The sequence below is a fragment of the Erithacus rubecula genome (assembly GCF_903797595.1).
Source record: "Erithacus rubecula genome assembly, chromosome: 3".
Lineage (NCBI taxonomy): Eukaryota > Metazoa > Chordata > Aves > Passeriformes > Muscicapidae > Erithacus > Erithacus rubecula.
The window spans coordinates 102,551,536-102,572,785 of NC_136689.1; the positions used below are offsets into that span (position 1 = coordinate 102,551,536).

At 39.9% G+C, this 21,250-nt stretch overlaps 2 protein-coding genes across 3 annotated transcripts in view; one reads left to right on the plus strand and one right to left on the minus strand.

Annotated features, from left to right (window-relative positions):
- RMC1 (regulator of MON1-CCZ1) lies at positions 1-16,237 on the plus strand. 2 transcript variants are annotated; one of them, XM_079300786.1, is made up of 20 exons: positions 1-264; positions 2,850-2,926; positions 4,206-4,290; positions 4,649-4,705; positions 5,762-5,848; positions 7,023-7,163; positions 8,291-8,394; positions 8,862-8,951; positions 9,614-9,719; positions 10,981-11,092; positions 12,085-12,129; positions 12,537-12,590; positions 12,900-13,028; positions 13,360-13,466; positions 14,169-14,288; positions 14,468-14,545; positions 14,692-14,796; positions 14,882-14,950; positions 15,098-15,323; positions 16,060-16,237. In XM_079300786.1, the coding sequence occupies exons 1-20, from the start codon at positions 55-57 to the stop codon at positions 16,137-16,139; spliced, it is 2,082 nt and encodes a 693-aa protein (XP_079156912.1). In that variant the 5' UTR covers positions 1-54; the 3' UTR covers positions 16,140-16,237. The 2 variants fall into 2 exon arrangements, with proteins under 2 accessions (XP_079156912.1, XP_079156913.1); XM_079300787.1 differs by having other exon boundaries at positions 44-264; positions 2,850-3,516; positions 3,579-4,290.
- NPC1 (NPC intracellular cholesterol transporter 1) overlaps positions 16,153-21,250 on the minus strand; it is a 26,997-nt gene continuing 21,899 nt past the window's right edge. The window contains exons 21-25 of the mRNA XM_079300779.1: positions 20,476-20,676; positions 19,466-19,697; positions 18,340-18,453; positions 17,415-17,577; positions 16,153-16,766 (exon numbers count right to left, since the gene is read on the minus strand). Coding sequence (XP_079156905.1) covers positions 16,684-16,766; positions 17,415-17,577; positions 18,340-18,453; positions 19,466-19,697; positions 20,476-20,676 — 793 coding nt within the window. The 3' untranslated portion in view covers positions 16,153-16,683. The remainder of the gene's footprint in view (positions 16,767-17,414; positions 17,578-18,339; positions 18,454-19,465; positions 19,698-20,475; positions 20,677-21,250) is intronic.

The following is a 21,250-nucleotide window of genomic DNA, read 5'->3' on the forward strand; positions in this document are numbered from 1 at the left end:
CGTCACGCGCGGGGGAGTGTAAACAGGAAGCGGCGGCGGGAGCGGGGCTGGGCCATGGCCGCCGCCATCAGCCGCGAGCCGCCGGGGCCGCCCGAGGACGGGGCGCCGGGAGCGGCGGCGGGAGCGGCGGGGGAAGAAGGCGAGGGGCGAGCGCGGGGCGGCGCGGAGGGCGGCGGCTGCTACCTGGCGCTGTGCGCGCGGCCCGTGCACTTCGAGAAGGCGAACCCCGTGAACTGCGTGTTCTTCGACGAGGCCAACAAGCAGGTGGGGGCGGCGGGGCCCTGCCGCGGGCCGGGGCTGCGGGGCCGGGGTGCGGGTCAGCCCGGCCCGCTGCTGCCGGCCGGCGTGCCCTGGTTCCCTGCCCGCCTTGGCTTTCCTCCCGTCCCTCGGCTGCCGGGCATGAGCCCGGGTGTTCCCCTTCAGGAGCTGTCATCGTGCTACAGGCGGTAGATTTTCCTTTTTTATTTTCCTTCACGGATTTATTAGGTTGGATTTCACCTGCCTTACTCTCACTGCTGTAAGGTCTTTCTGGAATTCATCCGGGTCATCACTTTTCCTTTCTTTTCCGAGTGTCCCCACGACTGGCAAACTTTGTCACTTTGCTGTTAGCTTCATTTCCATGACTTTTTCACACCTCTTTCAATTCCTTAAATTCATTCTATTAATTAAAAAAAAAAAAAAAAAAAAAGGAAGTAATTACAGCTTTCCTTGTGGCACAGACCCAAGTGGCCATTTCTTGGCTTTAGTGCTTTTAAGCAGGTTCTCCTTAATTTCTGTATGGGCTCCTGAGAGTTCAGCTCAGTGTAGCTAAAAGATCCCCAGGCTGTCGTGAGGCTTACACAGGTGTGGATACATTCCACTGTCTAATTCCTGTAGCTGTTCTTTGACCTCGGCATTCCTGCAGTCAGAACCTTCAAGCTTTCTTCCCCGTGTAGCTGGCATACTTTACCCCATGTGTGGACATGATCAGTGGCATGTTTGGAGAGGGAGCAGTATTTCTGGGGTGTGTTTCTTGCTGTTGCACTCTGTTCAGAATGATTACAGGATCATTTAGGTTGGAAAAGCTCTCTGAGATCATTGAGTCCAGTCTTTCACCAGACTCCTTCTTGTCAACCAGACCGTGGCACTGGCTGTCACGTCCTGTCTTTGCTTAAAACACCTGCAGGCATGGTAACTCCACCAGCTCCCTGGGCAGTCTATTGCAGTGTCTAATCACTCTTTCAGGGAGGAAATTCTTCCTTATGCCTAACATAAACCTCCCCTGGCACAGTTTAAGGTAATGTCTTCTGGTTCTATCACTGGTTGCCAGGAGAAGAGGCCAACCCTCACCTGGCTACAGCCTTCTTTCAGAGGAGCAATAAGGTCACCCCTGAGCCTCCTTTTCTCCAGGCTAAACAAACCCAGCTCCCCTAGCCCTTCCTATAGGGCTTTTGCTCCAGACCCTTCCCCAGCTCTGTTGCCTTTTTCTGCTCCAGCCCCTCAATGTCCTTCCTGAGCTGAGGGCCCAGAACTGAACACAGCACTTGAGGTGTGGCCTCACCAGTGCCGAGTACAAGGGACAATCCCTGCCCTGGTCCTGCTGGTGACACTGTTGGTGATACAGGCCAGGGTGTGATTGGTTTCTTGGCCACCAGGACACACGCTGGCTTTTGTTCGGCTGCTGCCATCCAGAACCTCCAGGTCTTTTTCCACTGGGCTACTCTCCAAATATTTCTTCTTATATGCCATTATCTTTGAGGCTCAGTTGAAATACCCTGTCAGAAGACACTTTATCATGGTGCAGATGTGATGTAACTACATAGAAACTGGTTGTTGAGAGCTCACTTGAAAGATTCACATTTTCCAGTGTAAATTTATTTCTCTGTGTTTTCTTGTTATCTAAAATAATTTGATTCCCAGTGTGTATCTCTGAATCATATGTAACCAGAATTTCAATGACAGTTTTCCATGTGAGACACCAGTCTGTGCAATCTTCTCATCTTGCAGAGATTAAGAGAGTGTTGCCTTCATTTTCTATCTCCATAATACTAAAAATAGTTTAACTAAGTATTTATCATTCTAGTAAGGCTGTAGATTTGCTTGCAAATTGACATTTGTATCTCCTGCCTGAGCATAGCAGACTGGCAGCATGGCTGATATTACAGAGCATTGTCCCTGTCACCCTGAGCCCTGATCTGTGTGCCTAGTGCTTCTGCATGTACCAGTACCAATAAGGCATTTGCCTGACTTTATTTATTCAAGCTAGGTAAAGTTTGTAACAGCATTACTCTTTTTTTTTTTTTTTGTTATCTTATTCCAGCTCAATAAGTGTCATATCTCTAGCAGGTTTTGTACACTTATATGTGAAGTTTGGCTAAAGGAATTCTCAGTTGCTAGGGCATGTTGGCTGCAGCTCCTTAGGTACATGAAAGTCTACAGGTTACTCTTAAACTGTTCCTATTTAATAACAGGTTCTGACAGGATCAAGCTTCTGGGTAATTGAGTTACATCTCTTCCCAATCCCCAAGATGAGTTCATTTTTGTTTTAAACAGTGGCCTGATGTCTTAGATACTTTTACTAGTACATGACTAAGGAAAATATAAAAGAAACAAAACCAAGATAAAGGCTTATAAAGATTTTTTCTGATTTAACTAGTTCAGGATATGCCTACAAGACTGTTGCTTACCATGCAATCTGACTAAGTAAACTTTGAATTTTGTATCATCTTAGTGTGAACTGGCAGATCTGCAGAATAACAAAAATTGTGTCAAGTAAAAAGAATTAAAAGGCGTGGCATATAGAAGAGGAAGAAGGTGAAGGTTATGACTTTAAAACAGAGTTAAATATATGTTCAAAACTTTTTTTGTAGGTTTTTGCTGTTCGGTCTGGTGGAGCTACAGGAGTTGTTGTTAAAGGTTTGGAGGATAGAAATCCCATTTCCTTCAGGTAAGAGACCTTTATCTTGGGATAGAATGATGCAATCTTCAAATTATATGGTGCTTAGACCTGATCCACTGTAATTCAGTCATAAAAGTTACAAGTAGTTGTGATCATATTTTGCTTTGTTCTTAGATATAATCTCACAATTAAGAAGGTATGCTTTTCCTTCCCTATGGTCTCCTGGGGGAAAAAAAGTAATTAGCTGTGGCTTCTTTTTTAAACAACAGTCTTTTATGAAAAGGTGCTGTACATATGAGAGTGATTCCTACAGCAGCAGTGACTTATCCAAAGATACAGTTTAGCAAGTGATGTCTGTGATTCAAGCACAGTGTCCAAACCTAGATGGAGGTTTCTCAGCATTCTGTTCCTTATTTCATCTGAATTGGATTCTTCTGTGTTTTCTATTTCTTGTAGAAACATTTTTGCAGAATTTGACAACAGTAAACTATTTTATATATGTCTCTTTTAAGGCTCTTTGTACTCTGCTGTGCATATGTAAGGATATATTCCTTTATTTCATATCAATCCAAATATGGATGAAGAAATTTGTAATCAAGATGTGTTTATTGTGTTCTCTTGGATATTGCATAGGACTTGTCCTGAAGGTTGCTGGGTTTATTTTACTTTTTTAATTTGATTACACTTGTCAATCCTGAAGGAGCTGAAAATACTTAGTAAACTTCTCCACTATTTTTGTATTTGTCTCTCTCTTTGGCCTGACTTAATAACATATGCTGGAGGAACTATATCCCTTATTCTTGCCAATTGTGCTGATGCATGTTTGGTAAGAATACTTTTTAATTTAATTTGCTGGTGTGAAATCAGCCTCACTCTCCTTTTAATGTCAGAAGTTCTTCTAGAGGCTGTGTCCTAGTGGGAAAGCAAGGAGGCTTGTGTCAGCTAGCAGGAGTTCTGGAAGTAATGGAGCAGATTGCAGGATGCTGGTGTCACAGAACTGAGGATGCAGGTTTGGATAGTTCACGAGTCTTCCAGTTCCACATCACAAACCAGCAGGGCTGAGCATTTCAGAGCAGTGATTTCAGGTGCTAATTTGTGTGACCTTATCCATGATTCTGTGATGGATGTGTTCAGGACTTCTGAAGAGTGAGCTGCCATTTTCTGTCAGTCTGGGTTTTGAATATATTAATCAGGCAAGAGTAATAATCTATATTCAAAAGCATTTGCATTACACATTTTTTTCTCTGTCATTGTCTTTTTTTAGGGTATATTCTTTAAGAAACTATTTTAGATTATATTTCCATAACTTCTGTTTCTTTCTGTATAGGATGGAGGACAAAGGAGAGGTGAAGTGCATCAAATTTTCCTTGGGGAACAAGATCCTGGCTGTGCAGAGAACTTTGAAGAGTGTGGTAAGAAACCTATACCCTGTACCTAGGGAGCTGGAACTGGAAATCCTCTACTTCCAGAGTAAAATCCTTTGAGACAAATGTTCGAGTAGTGTTTTGGCTAACAACAGCTGTAGTGAAAATTCCTCCATCATCCTGAGAGGCTGGTCGGGCAGCATTGTTGTCTTGGTAGTATCATCATGTAAAGAAAAAGTGTAAAGGGAACAAATTCTGGCAGAGGTGAGGTGGAGCATAAGTTTTTCTTCTATATATATATTGCATTCTAAACAATTAAATAAACTAATATCTATTCTTTGGTATCTATGTATGTATCTTGTCTGTGCTTTATAATTGCTAATACACTTAATGGGTGTTTTTGCAGGATTTTTTGAATTTTATTCCAGATAGCCCTCAGCTGGAATATACACAGGAATGTAAGGTGAGTTAAATGTCCCAAGCTTATATCCTTAAGTGAAACTCTGGTGTTAGTGTGGCTGGTGACTTTCAAAACACTAGCATCAAGGAAATGAGATATGTAGGCACTACTGTCTATTGAAATTGAGTAAACAAGCAAGGGTTAACAATACCAGAAAAAACTTCCCTGTCTTGTGAATGCAATTGTCTCCTAGAGGGAGCAGAAATGCTGTGGGGGCAACAAATGTCAAAGTTTGGTAAAGAGAAGAGGCAAAATGCTTATGATTCAGAAACAGTGAACAGTGATTATATTAGTGCCAGAAATGTTAATGTGGACATTCTTTCCTAATGTCACTAAACAGTAATAGTAAGCTATTACTAATTTTTATATTATGTTTGCTATTTTTTAATAATCCTTCTAATTTTTAATGATTATTTACCAGAAACAAGTATCATTGTCATTGTTTGGTATTTTCCAACTTTTAACTAAAACAGATTACATTTTTGGGTAGTAGAATACTAAAGTAAGTTTTTATACATCTGATTTGCACAGATCCTTTTATCCCTGTAGTCTTTAAAGCTCAAACATTGTCTGCTTCATTATTTAGGACTATGAGTTTAAGTAAATCATTCTAGCAAAACCATTATGGTACTGAAAGTTCTGAGTGTAGTAGTAGATTCTGTGTGAAGTCATGGCAAATTTTTCCACTTAGTTTTAGTTTCTCTCAACATCTCTTCCTGCTTTTCATGTCAGGAACTGGTTGAATTGGCAGTATAGTTTGAAGCAGAGGAACTTAGTTTTATCTAGGGTGAAAATAAAATTTGATTGTATAATAAACTTGTAAATCTTACATGCTGCCAAAAATCCAGGTCATGCAGAAATTGTGTTCATATGTAGTTTGGGAATGCTTTATAAAAGCAACTGATATATGCTGGGTGTCTGCTTGGCCAAAAATATTAACTCCAGAGACTGGATACCAAAATTGCCTTTGGTCTCATGTTCTTCACTTAGTAATATTAGCTTATCTGAAAAGTTAATTTTTCCAAGTAAAAGAGTGTTTGTTTGCTTGTTTGTTAAAAGACAAAGAATGCCAATATTCTAGGATTCTGCTGGACCAGTTCTACAGAAATTGTCTTCATCACAGATCAAGGAATTGAATTCTACCAGGTAATACAAATAATTCCTGTAGGACATGCTTAGAGATTTGAAAATGTAAATTTATAACAGCATATTTGAATTTTTTTCTTGTCTCTGTAACTGAGAAAGTGTACTGCAAAAAAAGCAATTTCTGCCATTTGGTTTGCAGACTGCAATTCAAACATTTTTTATAGAAGAATACATATTTAGAGCAGGGCAAATTTATCATTTACAGGTTTTAAGACCTTGTATAAAGGAGTAGTCAACTAAGTCTTGGGAATTCTAGAATAAGAGATGCTCTTGGCTTGTATGGAAATAAGTATTTAAATCAAATGTGAAATCCCCTTTATGCAAAACAAATCTGCATTGAGGAAGATGTGTAAATGCTTAAAAGGTGGCAAAGAGCTAATAATTGACTACCTAGTACCCTTCTGCAACTTGCAGCTTTCTCCTGTGGTGACCTCATTGGGTTCCTCTGTGTAATGTGTAATTTCCTTTGCATGTGTTTTTTAAAAATGTCTGATGCAAAAATGACCCTTTCTAACCTTCATGATGAGGGATATTGAAACACTTCCTAGAAAAAAAAGTTGTGCACTTCCCAATAGTTTCAGTCCTGGAACTAAGACACAATGTTTTTCATAATTACTGTTAGTAATTACTAGTACTAAAGAAAGTAACTGAGAAAGCAGCATTATTTCTTGCTGATTGTGGGTGAAAATACATATTTAACACCTGAAAGGATAATGAATATCAACCCTGCAGGTAAAAGGACTAAATCAAATAAGTGTCTTTTTACAGAAGAGATATTTAAGCCCTTGAAATGAATTTATTTATATACTTACTTCTCAAAATATAAAAGATAAGGAAGCTGGGGAGTGAAGGCAGCAAGAATATTGTAAGAACAACTTTTTAACAAAACTTCACTAGTTGTATCAAGCTAGGTATTTTCTCCACTATGCACGGAACTTATACCAGATCTGGATGAGTGGAAAAACACAGCACACATCATTAGGATTTGATGTATATTATTTCCTTAGCTCCACTAAAGTGGGGCCTCGGCTATAATTGTCAGGTTTCTGATTTTTAATTCTAGCAGGGTAAATGTCTTTACTGTTTCTTGCTTAACATTCCTTGCTCCTGTGCATTACTGTTTATGCTGTAGGAATCATGGTGGTAATAGAATGCTAATATTTTGTGTTACCAGGTACTGCCAGAGAAACGAAGTTTAAAGCTTCTGAAGAATCAGAGTATTAATGTCAATTGGTACATGTATTGTCCAGAGAGCTCTGTTATCCTTCTTTCAACCACTGTCCTTGGCAATGTCCTGCAGCCATTCTATTTCAAGGTAAAGGGACATGTTCCAAACTTGTCATTTTCATTTTTTCCTAAACTGCTTCTTCATCCAAATATTCTGTTGCTTAATTTTCTTCCAAGAGGTGCATGTGTTCACGTCCTCATATGACAATAAGCAAATCTATAAGGTAGCTCCTAGGTAATGGCTTAAAATTTGGTAATTTACTGTTTCTTACATGCTCTTTGGAAAGATGTGTGTCCAGACAAGGCTGGACAATGAGGAAAAGAGCTACAGCATTTCTCTTGCTCCTGTCAATGGATTAGGAAGATTTCTGTGGCAATTTAAGGGAAGAGATTAAAAAGTCTTAGTCACATGGGTTTCTCAGTTTGTGTTAATCTTGTGTAGGGTCTGTACTGCATCCTAAAATGATGTTCCCTTAGGTGGCTGGGAGGAACCTACTAGGCTTTACAGTTTTCTTTTTAACAACTTAGGTTATGGTTCCCCCTCCTTCACATTTTGTGTCAAGTTTTAGCTTGAAGCTAAATAATTTTTATCTTGTGTTCAGCAGGTAATAATACTTGAAAACAGACTAGTGAAGGAAATAGTTCTGTAGTATTCACACTTCACACTCAAGGATGAATCAGTAAGAATAGGAAGTGAATTTCAGTAGAAGCTTTGGAAATTCTGAAAACTTGTCTTAATATAAATTCCATAGAAAAGAGGAAGAGAAGAGCAGAAACCTTGGGCAGGAGAAGGGATATGCTGTAAGTACGGCGCAGGAACTAAAGGAGACTGACTGGTAGGAAGTAGTGATATTTTCTCCTTCCCAGGAAGCAGTTATTTAGGAGTTGGAGCATACAGTTCCCTGGAAGAGAGAAAATAGGAGAACTGCTGTTTGAGATCTCCAGACCCATTGTACAGGGGATTTGCATACAAATTAAAATGTAAACATTTTTGTAGCTGAAGTCATAAAATCAAGACGATAAAGCTTCTGAAGTGCGAAAGTGTGTATTAAAAATCACTGAGGGGATTTTTTAGGAAAATGGGCACAACCCCTTTTTTTTTGGACCGTGACCTCCCTTCGCCGCGTGGGGGCGCTGGTGATACAGCGTTTGGGCAAAGGCCGCTCGTCCCTTTCTGGTTCCGGTCGTGACAGTTCTTGTGTTGCTGTTTAACAGAGTGGGACCATGTCAAAACTATCAAAATTTGAAATCGAGTTACCTGCAGCACCCAAGTCATCCAAGCTCAGCCTTTCTGAAAGAGATATTGCTATGGCTACAATGTACGTATCTCATGCTTCAGGTCTTTCTTGGAAGGTGGGGCAGGTTGGGAATGCTGGAAGACAAAGACATTGCAATGGTTGCACTTGTTTCTTGTTTTAGCAGTGCTATTGCTTTAAAGCACTTCAGTTACTGCCTTGAAAAAGCATCTAAACAGCCCTCTTGGGACAAGGTGGAAAGGGAAAGCAAATGGAGAAGTCTTACGTGAAATTGTTCTGGATTACCACAGAAGTTTGGATAATGCTTCAATTTTTATTTGATATTTTGGTAGAGGAATCATTCACAGATGCCTAACTTGCATGAGTATAGGCCATACATTGTGATTTATCAAGAACTGTTTAATCTTTCACTTTTAATTAAATGAATACCTGACTTAGGTAATCTCATCTCTTAGGATAAAATGTTTGACTCTAAGAGACTGGTAGAGCTCTTAATTGAAAATAATGCTTTAATCCTGTTGTCTTGTTAGATATGGGCAGCTTTATGTTCTCTATTTGAGGCATCACTCAAGGACTTCCAACAGTACAGGAGCAGAAGTAGTGCTCTATCACTTACCCAGGTAAGAGCAGAATGAAGAATGTTAGTTGCAGTTTACATCTGTGTCAGTGTTGTGGTTTAACCCCAGTTGGCAACTAAGTACCACCAGCTGCTCCCCCAGACCCCTGGTGGGAGGGGCAGGGGAATCAGAAAAAGGTAAAACTCATAGGTTGAAAAAAGAGTAGTTTAATAAATGAAATAAAGTAAAAACTAATAGTAGTAACGAAAAGCACGTGGAGGAGGGAATAAAATCCATGAGAAGTGAGTGATGCAGTAACAATTGCTCACTACCTGGCCTGTGCCAAGCACTGGTCTGTGCCTCCTGGCCAACTTCCCCTACTTTATACATCAAGCATAATGTCCTAGGGTATGGAATATTCCTTTGGCCAGTTCATTTGCCCAGGTCTGCTGTCCTGGCCCTGCTCCCTCCCAGCTTCTTGAACACCTGCTAGCTGGCAGAGCATGGGAAACAAAAAAGTCCTTGACTTAGGGTAAGCACTGTTTAGCAACAACTAAAACATCAGTGCCTTATCAGTGTTATTCTCATACTAAATCCAAAATACAGCACTGTAGCAGTTCCTAGGGAGAAAATAAACTGATTCCCAGCAAAACCAGGACAAAAAGACATCTTTTATAGTGTAAACAGGCTTGTTGACCAGTTCTCATTTCTCTTTGTTTCCATAGAGAGGGTTCCTGTAAGAAGACACATATTTTAAAGCTGAACAGAACTGGGAAGTTTGCGCTGAATGTAGTGGATAACTTGGTGGTAGTACATCATCAGGATACTGAGGTCTGATTTATTTATATTGTGTTGTGCTGTAACTTTGAGAAGTTATGGGCAGCTTTTAGTAACCTAACAATTTAATTTAGAAATTATTTTTCCTTGGGCTTAGCTTGGCCAAAAGCCAGAGTATTTGCAGGAACAAAACCATAACACTGTAAGAGATTCAAATTTATCCTTTTATCTTGATGGGCTACTAACATATATTCAGGGCTGCTGGTAATGCCTGCCTTTCTCTTACACTGTTTCTGCTTGTTGTCAGTTTCTTATGTTGCATTGATGCTGCACTGTGTAGGCTTTTAAGGCATTATACAAAGAGGTAGAGTTAAATTGGACACTAAATTATTAATCCTGAGAAACTTCTCATATCACAAACATTTGAATGATAATGTTTCCGTGACACAAACTTACACTCCTTTAGTCAGAAGACCTGGCTCTCTAAAAACGTGTATGAACAAAAACCTTCTTGAGCATCTGGTAGTCCCAGCAGCAAGGCTTGGTCAGTGGTTAAGCTAAAGTGGTACTTCGCTCTTAACTTGGGAAAAGGCTTGGACTTCTAGAATTATCTTTTCTTGGACAACTTCAAGAACTGGGGCAGTTCTCTTCTTAGGAGGATTAGTTGATGTTTCAGTTGTATTTCATGTTAATTCTACACATTAGCATTTAACCCAGAGCACTTCCTCCCCAGTGTTTTGGTCAAGCTGTAATTATGACTGTAGAAACCCAGAAAACATTTCTCACACTGCCTCTGGGAGACACCAGTAATTGAAGTTTCACTGGCACTGAAAGCAAAGCTGCTTTCCCTGGTAGAAGTGTTAGTGACTTGAGTTGAACAAGACTGGTAGAAGTATAAGGATATCAGAGGAAGATAGATGACTTTCCTCAGAGTTTCTATTATCCTTAACTAAGCAGTGTCAAAGTCACATGTTGTGCAAGAAAGACTCAGACTTTTTTTTAGGGCATGTAGTGACAGTTCTAGGGGCAGTGGTTTTAGACCAAAAGCAGATAGATTTAGATGGGGTGCAGCTTTTTACAGTGAGGGTGGTGAGACCCTGGAACAAAATGTCCCATCACTAAGAGTTCAAAGCCAAGTTGGATGGGGCCTTGAGCAGCCTGATCAGTGAAAAATGTTATCAACCCCAGTACATCCCTTCCAACCCAAACCATTCTATGATTCTAACAGAGAATACAACTTGGAAAGCAGACTGAATGCTTATAAATGGATGGTGATTCACATTCATCAATACTAACTTCCTCTTTTTAATTGCAGACTTCAGTTATCTTTGACATCAAGCTAAAAGGAGAATTTGATGGGTCCACAACCATCCATCAGTTTGTACTTCCACCTCGATCAATACAACCCTATCAAATACCTGTAGCAGGTAGAACCACTATATAATGAATAACCTAACACTTAGCAAGGGTACTTAAATGCAACAGCTCACATGCAGGAGTGCTTCAGGGTTTAGGAAGCTGGTTACTAACACTTCAGTTATACATATTTGAGAGGGTGAGGAAGGAAGCAGGTAAGAAGCAATTGAGCAGAAGTTGGTGTTCCAAATGTGTGCCAACTACAGAAGAGTTGCTGTTTAAGCTGCATACTTCCTGTAGTACTTTGCTTTTGCACTTGAAGAGTGTTGGGTTTGGGGAATTTTTTGGCCATGGCTCTCAAAGCTTGTGGGTGCTCAAAAGCATTTTATGGTTTTGTGGCTTTTGTCAGGACCATGTGATTTAGGAAGTTAGAGGCTGAAAGACAATACAAGCTCAGAATCAAGTTTGGGACCAGTTTAGAAGTAATGCTACAATCAGTGTTAGGACTTAAAAACTTAGATTCTTCATGAATTGCCTTTCTGTTTTGCAGTTACCCCCAAGCTGGGAATATAGAAATAGCCTGAGCATAGTTTCACTAGCAGGTGAGAGAGCAGTGAGGTTCTCTTTGTAGAAGAGAAAGAGGCTTCTATACAAGAAGATTGCACATTAAAAGCTCTAACATCTGATAGCAAGTGTGATAAATCTGCAGATGGAGATTTGTATTAAACAAAGGTTAGGATCAGAACTGAAAAACCATTCTTCCTTTTAAAGAGTGTACGTTTAAGTAAAGCAAATGGAGGCTGCGTATTTAGAATTACAGTACTAGACCTGGAATATTTCTGCATACATTATTTCACTTGGGTGAAAATCAAGTTTTGAAGGATTTGTTTGCCATCTTAGTGTCAGATTTTCTTTGTAGATCTGGCTACACAAATGGATCTTTCTTTTTGACTGCATGCTACAGTGTTACAATCCATACTTACCTTTTTGGTATAAAATACTTGGTATAGGAGAGCTGCCAGAGTACTACTATACCTCACCTGATGTTATTTTTTTCCTGCAGGCCCAGCTTCTGTGACAAGTCAGGCTCCTGTTCCGTGTAAACTCTGTATCCTTTAAATCCTCTCAAAAAGTAAGAACCTCAGTCTATGTATCAAACAGGGAAGAAAGGTAACATTTGTTACCTTGACTCCTTAACAGAGCAATTTTAGCTGATTATGCACATATACTTCCAAATAATAATATGTTTCATAATAGCCTCATGCTGCTTTCATAGAGTTGTAAATACTGATGTCTAGTATAATACCACATTTCCTGATTATTTGAGATGTGTATAAATTATTGAATAGGTACACCATAAAATTGAAGGTAGCATTCCAAGAATCTGTTTCAAAACCTCAGAAGTGACAGTAAATGAAAGTATGTTAATGGGATCTGCTTCTCTACAGTACTGTAAATTCAGAAGAAACAGTTTAGCATCAATCTTAATATAGATGTTAAAACCTTAACATTTAGATTCTTCTTCGTGGATTGTCTTTCAACCTGATATTATCATCAGTGCAAGTGAAGGTAAGTGGTGAGCTCTTGGACTCTACAGTATTCAGCATCAGGATGGGTAGTTTACAGTTTCAGTGCACAAAGCAGCTTAAAACTGAGAGTGACTTATTAGGTACATCTGCTGAGTTGATTGCTCTTGATAGTGATAATAGGATTAAGTATCTCTGCTACAACTTTTCAAGGGTAATGCTGTTCTAAAATGTAGGCTTAGAAAGACAAATAAACAATTTCCATGTGTTTTAGTTTAAGAGTGGAAAAGGTTTGGTATGTCTAGGCTGTACTGTACGAGGCAATTCACTTTCTTTACTCTTTCAAATCAAGGTTACCTCTGGAGTCTTCAGGTGAAACTTGAACCTGTAGTTAACCTCTTGCTAGATAAAGGAAAACTAATGGATTTCCTTCTCCAAAGAAAAGAATGCAAAATGGTTATCCTGTCTGTATGCTCTCAAAGTAAGTTCGAGTGTGTTTTCTGTATCTTGAAAGTACAATACCTCTTATTCATAAATACTCACCCAAGTTAGCTTAGCTGTTCTTAGATTTGAGATTACCTCTGAAGCTGCCTTGGTCCTTAGGATATCATTTGCCTCAACTAACCTCAGTCACTATTCTGAAGGAATTTAACTGCATTAAAAATTCAACTTTCCCTCCAATTCAAATACACCTGACATGATTGAAAGTGTTTCTTAAAAATTAGGTAGAGAATAGAGACCACCTTTTGAAAAAGGCAACAATTCAGGTGCCTGGTTATTTCTCCTCATAGTTCTTTATTTTTATCTTTCAGTGCTCAGTGAGCCAGAAAGAGGATCGCTGTCTGTGATTGCAACTGTTTTTGACAAATTGAATCATGAATATAAGAAGTACTTGGAAGCTGAGCAAAGCTATACGATGGTAAACCATGTTAGCTATAGCAGCTTACAGAGACAAAACAATGCTGTTTGCTTTTCAGGTGGCATTAAGGTAAAGGGATGCTCCTTTCTACTTAGGGAATTTGAGCTTGCCCCAAAACGGCCTGACTGCCCAGGCTCACAAGTAAAATGGATTAAGTGGAAAACAATTAAGACCCCCACTTGACACTTGTGTGGCAGGTGCTGCATAGCTTAGCTCCAGAGTGATGAGTTAACACACCCAGGTGCTTGAAAGCAGAGAGAAGGTAGAAGCTGAAAAAGCAACTCTGAATCGATAACTACTACCTTGGTTTTCAGAGCACTGATTTCACTGCATACTATATCATAACAGGCTGTCCTGATAGATCTCAGCCACTTCTGTTAAAGTACCAAATTCAAGCACTAACTCAGAGTACAGTCACATACTCAAAACTCTTTTAAGCCTGAGGGCCTGTGTCAGTGAAGTTAGATTCATCTCCTGGCTTTAGGGTATATAAAAGCAGCTGTATTTATATAACTTTTAAAAAGCAGTTTTAAATTTAATATGAAAACCCCACTGAACAGGATGCCTCTAACATAATATGACCACAGATATGAATTTCCTTGTTAACACAACAAGTTTATGCATTTGAAACAGGAAACATTTTGTACAACTGAGACTGACTTGGAACTGTTTTCTTTTAAAAAGACTTTTTTTTTCTCCTAGGTGGTAGAAACAGGCCTGAGTAGAAGTAATCCACTCCTAAAACGTCCTGTCCGCACTCAAGCAGTTATTGATCAGTCTGATATGTACACACACGTTTTATCTGTTTTTACAGAGAAGAAGGTAAGTTGATTTTAAGGGCTAAGGGCTAATTTGGCAGCAGTCTCAGATCAGCCAGCTAAGTTGATGGCTTGAAATTGGCAGCAGAAGTTTTGTCAGGATTAGGGTATTTTGATGCCTATTCTTATGGGGTTAACGGGGAAGCTATGCAAGTTCTACCTCACACTTTCTTCTTTGTCCAGGAAGCTCCTCACAAGTTCACTATAGCTGTCTTGATGGAATACATTCGCTCTCTCAACCAGTTCCAGATTGCAGTTCAGGTAAATCACTTATGCCCCACTCCATGAAATTACATGCAGTTTTAGTCCAGTCTTGGTCACATGTGTAAGTTCTACACAATCTTGACTTCTAGATTGGAAAAATATACAGAGACATACCTTTGATTGTCTTCTTCCTACATTCACAGCATTACTTGTATGAGCTGGTCATCAAAACCCTTGTTCAACACAACTTGTTCTACATGCTCCATCAGTTTCTGCAGTACCATGTGCTCAGTGACTCAAAGCCCTTGGTATGTAAGACAAGTAGCTCCAATAAGCTGGTGAGGGAGATGGGAACTCTTCAGAATTTTAAGGGTATTTCTACTTTTGCCCTAGGCTTGTCTGCTGCTGTCCCTGGAAAGCATTTACCCTCCTGCACATCAGCTCTCGCTGGACATGTTAAAAGTAAGCATTTCTGACTCCAGTAACTCCCTGTCACATGTGGGTTAGACTGGTCAAACAGCTTTCCTGACCAGGCTTGATGTCATTAACTAGCATCAATCATTTGCATGCATTAGAGGCATTGTCTTACAGCTATGATTGACTTCACAGAGACTTTCCACAGCAAATGATGAAATAGTGGAAGTTCTGTTATCCAAACACCAAGTTTTGGCTGCCTTGAGATTCATCAGGGGTATTGGGGGACACGACAGCATTTCAGCCCGCAAATTCCTCGATGCGGCGAAACAAGCAGAGGATGAGATGCTTTTCTACACCATATTCCGGTTCTTTGAGCAGAGAAACCAGCGGTTACGAGGAAACCCCAGCTTCACTCCAGGTAAGCAGTAAGTAGCTTGACCAAGATACACAGTTGTGGAAACACGGCTAAGACTTCTTTCACTTCCAATCCAGTTGAGTCTGTATTAGGTGATAAAACTCTTGGCACATTTTGGCCTATATTTTATACTCACCTTTAAGCACAGTTCCAAATTAGATTGTCTTACTCCTTTGTCTGCTGTACCCAGGAGTAAAGAGGCTGAGCTAAACTTGCAGATGAACCTGTTTGACTTGCAGTTGCTCTCACTGCTTAGCTTAGCAGAGCCATTATCTCCAATTACTGCTTTCTCCTGAAGTCAGCAACCAAGTTGGGAAGCCTTTGAGTTCAATTGTCTATTTCCATGAATTAAAAAAAACCTAAGGCCTGTTTTATGCTACAGTTCTTCCTTTAAAAGCCAAGACAAACTGCACCAGCAACACGTTCATTATCACCAGACATTCTGTAGGCACAGAATCCCATCCCATACTCTTCTGTCTTGACAGTGAAGAGCTCTCATAGCTGTGAAGCTGGTTAGATACATGAACTAGATCAAACATTTGCTTCACCTTGAGGAAACCAGTCACAGGACTGGAAATGCCTCAGTATTTCAATGTCTTCTGTTTGTTCAACTTTGGTATTCAAACACATTAAAGAAAATAATTAATACTAATAAATGAAATTAAGTGAAACTACACAATCTTGGTTCTTGGTTTCTGACTTGTAAAGTGAACATGAACTTTTATTTTGTCTCCCTTAGGTGAGCACTGTGAAGAACACGTCACCTTCTTCAAACAAGTTTTTGGAGAACAAGCTCTCATGAAACCCACAACATTCTGAAAGACTCTTCCACTGAAATGTATAAACTTAATTTATTGCATTTAAGTAGATTTTTGAACTACAAAATTGCTATTTTATAATAAAGTATATACAAGACATTTTGGCAAATAGTACTAAAAATATTACAACTTGTGATGGCTTCCCCCTAAAAATAGAGACAAAAATTGCATTGACCTGCATTTAAAATTAGTGTCAGTGGTTTAGCAGTCCATTCTCATACACATCACCTCAATTCCATTGACAAAATGCTATTCAACTCTTACTACAGCTGGTTTAGGTTTTTGGAGGAAAAAGATGCAACCTCTTGAAAACAGAAGTGTTTTAGTAATCTTATTAACACATCTAGTTTTAGTAATACTGTTACTTGAGCCACACTTAGCATTTCCTGAGTTTAAAGCTGCAGCTGGTATCTTCTAGTTGAATCTGTGCAGGAGTCAAGTCTGTGGTGGTTACAGTGTGATAGTCATAGAACATTGCTGCACTTCAGTTCTTAGGAGCTGTGCCTAAGCCACAGTTCAGGCAGTCCACTGAACACTGTTAAAAACTAGAAGTAGAGGAGTCTCTCCCGTTCTGTACCTCTGGTCCTCTCTTGTGCAGCACGAGTTTTAGCTTTATTTACTGATGGGCCTGAGAGAGAGAACACAGTTATCCAAAGGCTCCACATTTCAGCTATCAGTCATCAGGAAGCATGCATGATCTTACTGTCTAGAGCCAGCTTAACGTTCAGAAACATGCTTCTTCTCAGCTGTTAATAGCTGTCAGCCCCAACAAAGACAGATAAATCCCCATTGGTCTTAAGGCCATTAAATAAGGCTCAGTTTAAGTCTACCACTAGGGACTATACTGTACACATGCATTTTCAAATTCAAGAAGACAGTGCTTAGACCATCCTCTCTGCAAGGCAAGATTGTTTTTGCAAATGCAGGAACAGTGACTCAACAGGAAGTTGGTTGCTTCCACCCATCACCCTGGCCACAGCTGGAACATGCTAATCATGCTGCTTTCTGGGGCCACAGGGGCCCAGCAGCCACCTTCACAAAGCACAGAACAGTGTAACCATGGGCCAGGCTATGCTTGCTTCAGTTCAGCAAGCCCACAAGAGTGAGCCTGCAGTGCCACTGGTCAGCCTTTGCTTTCCAAAGGATGCATCACTTGGATGAGAGAGGCACATTCAAGTGCTGCTTTTCATCTCTGCAAACCTTTCCATGTCATGGAAAGCCCACAAACAGCTACTTTTGTTTGAAGTGTGGTATAGAGTAGACTGTCACATCTTACCTATGTAACTAAGCAGAACTGGAAGAAATATCAGTCCATGTGTTGCTCCCAGCACAACCATAGCTAGATACATCCTGAAGTAGAATATCTTGAAGATTTGAGATTTGGAAAAAGCCAATACTACAATTCCTCCAAATTTGGTCAGCGTGATACCACTGAAAACCTGTCAATAAAAAAAGTGTTTAAGTTATAAGCAGGGGTTTAGGTAATCAGTTCCCTTCCAGTATTTAGCATTTGTGTAATCTAAGGCTCCTATATGCAGTATACCTCATGCCCTACCAGTATAGAACCAAATCAAGATGCACTTAGGAGAAGAATTCATCTTTTTGGTCCCACAGGAGAGGCTCAGTACAATTAAAAATCCACTCTGATCTGTGCAGCCACCTAATTAATTTTTGCTTCAGGCAGATACAAGTGAAAATCATTACTTAATTTAACACATTCCAGTGAAGTTCTTTACCTGGGTGTGGTACACATATCACAAGAACTATCAATTCCAACCCCATACAAGTCACTTAGTCTTTAAGAGACACGACAGTACTGCCTAAACACTGAGACCTGCTTGTTCTCTACAAACTCCAACTGCATCCCATATTCACAACCACCTTTCCTCGTCACCTCTGACTATCTGGAAGAGAAACACCTGAGTTTTAATGGGACAATTTGAGGTTTATCCAAACTACTAGTTCAGCTAAAACATTTAGCTCTCCTCTATTATTAGGTAGTAGTAACATCAGATTAAAAATGAGTCTTCATCACCCCTATTACTAGAAGAAGCCTATGTTGACCTTAAGAGCTTTAAGCATTCCAAAACGAAAAGCAAGGAAATCTTCATGACTTAAGACTGTCACCTATAACATTTTTTAAAATAGTAAGGCTGTCACTTGGCCACTTGTTTTCCCCTCCCCATCCAGCAGGTACTCACTGAGCTGCCCATGTGAGACAGAGCTTCTTCTGCACGCTGCACTCTACTGCCCTTGGTACTGATGGTGAACGCCCTTGTCACATGACTGCAGAATTCCACAGCGATACCACAGCTCTGGAGAGTGAAAGGAAACATGTGAAAACATCAGTTAGATCAGCACTTTGATGGCAAGGTCTCTACTCAGAATTCTGGATGGACTAGAAACATTCCTAGCAGCTGTCACCAGTCCCCAGGGGTAAAGTACCATGGGAAGTTACAAGCTTAATGTTGCTTCCCAGAGGCTGTTGCGGGCACTGTATGGTGTTTTACAACCAGTCTAGTAACAGACAAACAGGAAGTGGAACATGAGATTGTTGGAGAGGTCAGGTTTCCTGAGGCTGAAGCAAGCTAGCTTTGATGCAGTGCATGCAGTAAACACTGAACATTAGAATCAGTTTACAACTATTAGCTGCAATAACATTGCTTTAGAATAACAGTGAATATACATCCTGATTTGATACCATGACAATTCAGCTGATCAGTCATTTACAACTAACTGAACACTTGGCTAATCTTAGTTGTATGTTCAAGCAATTCTATCTACTAACTGTAACGTTGGCCAAGTCTACACTAATCCTCAGATCCACAAACCTCTAGAGAAGACAGTATGCCCAAGCAACCAACAGCTGCTTGCTGGACCTAGCTCTGGAATGCTTTACCAAGGCTCCTTCTGCCCAAATTATTTCATCCATTTATGCAGGAAAAATACTTGTGCTAGCACATCCCAGATCTACTCTGTTGAACATAAATACACCAGAAGCCTTAAGACAAACCTATGCATTCTCCCCTTCAGCATGAGCCACCTGTGCTGATGTGGAGCAGCAATGCAGCTGTTGCTGTAAAACAAGAGTAACCTCCACCAGATGCAGTATAACTTCAGTTCAATTGCTGTATCTTACTAGTATGGGGACTAGTTATCAGAATGAACTTGTTTTCTCTTTTTCTAGATGTGTTAAGATAGTTCCACTACTGTTCAAAGGCCTGCCAAAGTTTAGTAGAATATTGCTGAGTATCACAAGTATATATGTAGCACACAGAACTGTTCAAAGCTTGGAAACAGAAGCAAAGAGAGGCCTTGTTGACTTACCATGACAAGATTTACTAATGAAACTGCATTCAAGCTGATGCCCCAGAGCCACATCACTCCAAACATGTTGACGATTATCATAGCAATAGTTATTGAAACCACAACAGCAGCCCATACTTCAAAACCAAGAAGCACAGTTGTCACCAGAAATATTGATCCCAAAGAGATGCAGAGGTTAAAGATAGCATCGTGCACAATTGTCAAGTATTGTTCATAGAAGACATAAAACACACTGTAGAAAAAAGAGATGTTGCCATCAGCCATCGTCCCTTTCATATGCTAATATTAGATTAGCTTTTGTGCTAAGGATAAAGTAGCTGCCCCTGACAGAAGTCACCAACAGAACCTGGCTTCCTTGTATCAGTGGAATGTCATGTAACAGCCAGCATTCTGTAGGAGTTAATTCCTCCCTGACAAGTCAAACAAATGAGATCATGGTCTTGAAATCAGTGTAATTCCCATATTTCAATATAAGCAGCTACAGTAAATACCAGAAGGTAGATGCTCAGATCCATTGTGATATCTGCAAGAGCTAATGCAGATGGACCATAAGTACAGGTAGAATTCTTTGATGCAGAGATCAGTATTGCAGATGTACAAATGTCAAGTCTAACTCAATTTTAGAGTGTCCTATACTTGACATTGCTGCTGCATTTGCTTTACATTTAAATAACTTATTTGAAGTCAATACATTCACATCACAGCTTGCAACCACCCACGTCAACATATCTGCTTATGTTTGAACTATTAAACCCTACTATGAAAGCTAGGAAATGGCCCAAAGCTGAGTCAGATCTACCTTTGTAATTAAGGATTTAAGTTAGTTATCAATGACAGTCGAAAGAGACCAGTGCTATGGATATAAATTTTATCTTCCTAGTTTTACTAGAAATCCACAAGTCTGCATTACCTTCTGTTAGACAAAACTCAGGTTTCTAATGTTATTAGCCAGTACCTTTTCTGCATTATTCCAAGTATTTGCCACCAAGGCAAGAAAGATCTAACCATACCTGTATGGAAACACTCGGTAGTTCTTCTCTTTGATGCCCATGGTTTCAGTAATATTGTCTGCTATAATCCGAGCTTTCCTCATAGCATCAATAAAATCAGATGATGTTTTCAGTACAGTATGGTAAGTCATAAAGTAAGTGGCTCCAACCTCAGTTTTGTTGTTTATAAAGTTGACAGCAGAGTAATATGCAGCGTGTCCTCTATAAAAACAGGTACATGTCAGATGTCAGCACCATTCAAATTTATTAGCTTTAATAACATATCATCTTATGGAATCATAGAATGGTTTGAGTTGGAAGGGAGCATAAAGATCCTCTAGTTCCACCTCTGCCATGCGCAGGAACACTTTCCACTAGACTACAATTGCTCACATCACACCTGGCCTTGAACACTTCCAGGGATGGGGCACAGCTTTTCTGGGCCATTTGTTTCAGTGCCTCACGGCCCTCAGAGTAAAATATTTCTTCCTAACATCTAATCTAAACCTACTCTCTCATTTTAAAACCATGCCTCCTTGTTAACCACTACATCCCCTTGTACAAAGTCCCTCTTCAGCTCTCTTGGAGGTGCCCTTTAGAGGGCTAACAGCTGGTAGTTGTTTCCAGCAGTTTCCAAAACTATAAAAGCTTCAGAGCACAATACATTTCAAGATTGCACAGAATATTCTAGAACAGACTGACCACAGACATCGTCTCTCTTTGTACAGGGGAAAGCTGCTGTTTCATTTAGTTGATGATGTGTTTGGTTTTTCCAGAAAATAGTACAGAACTGGTG

Excerpts from the sequence above, each read along its gene's own strand:
- RMC1 (XM_079300786.1), top strand. The coding sequence starts at position 55 with ATGGCCGCCGCCATCAGCCGCGAGCCGCCGGGGCCGCCCGAGGACGGG. Across the intron at positions 14,289-14,467 it reads CTGTTTTTACAGAGAAGAAG|GAAGCTCCTCACAAGTTCAC; the intron begins GTAAGTTGATTT and ends TTCTTTGTCCAG. Across the intron at positions 15,324-16,059 it reads AAACCCCAGCTTCACTCCAG|GTGAGCACTGTGAAGAACAC; the intron begins GTAAGCAGTAAG and ends TGTCTCCCTTAG.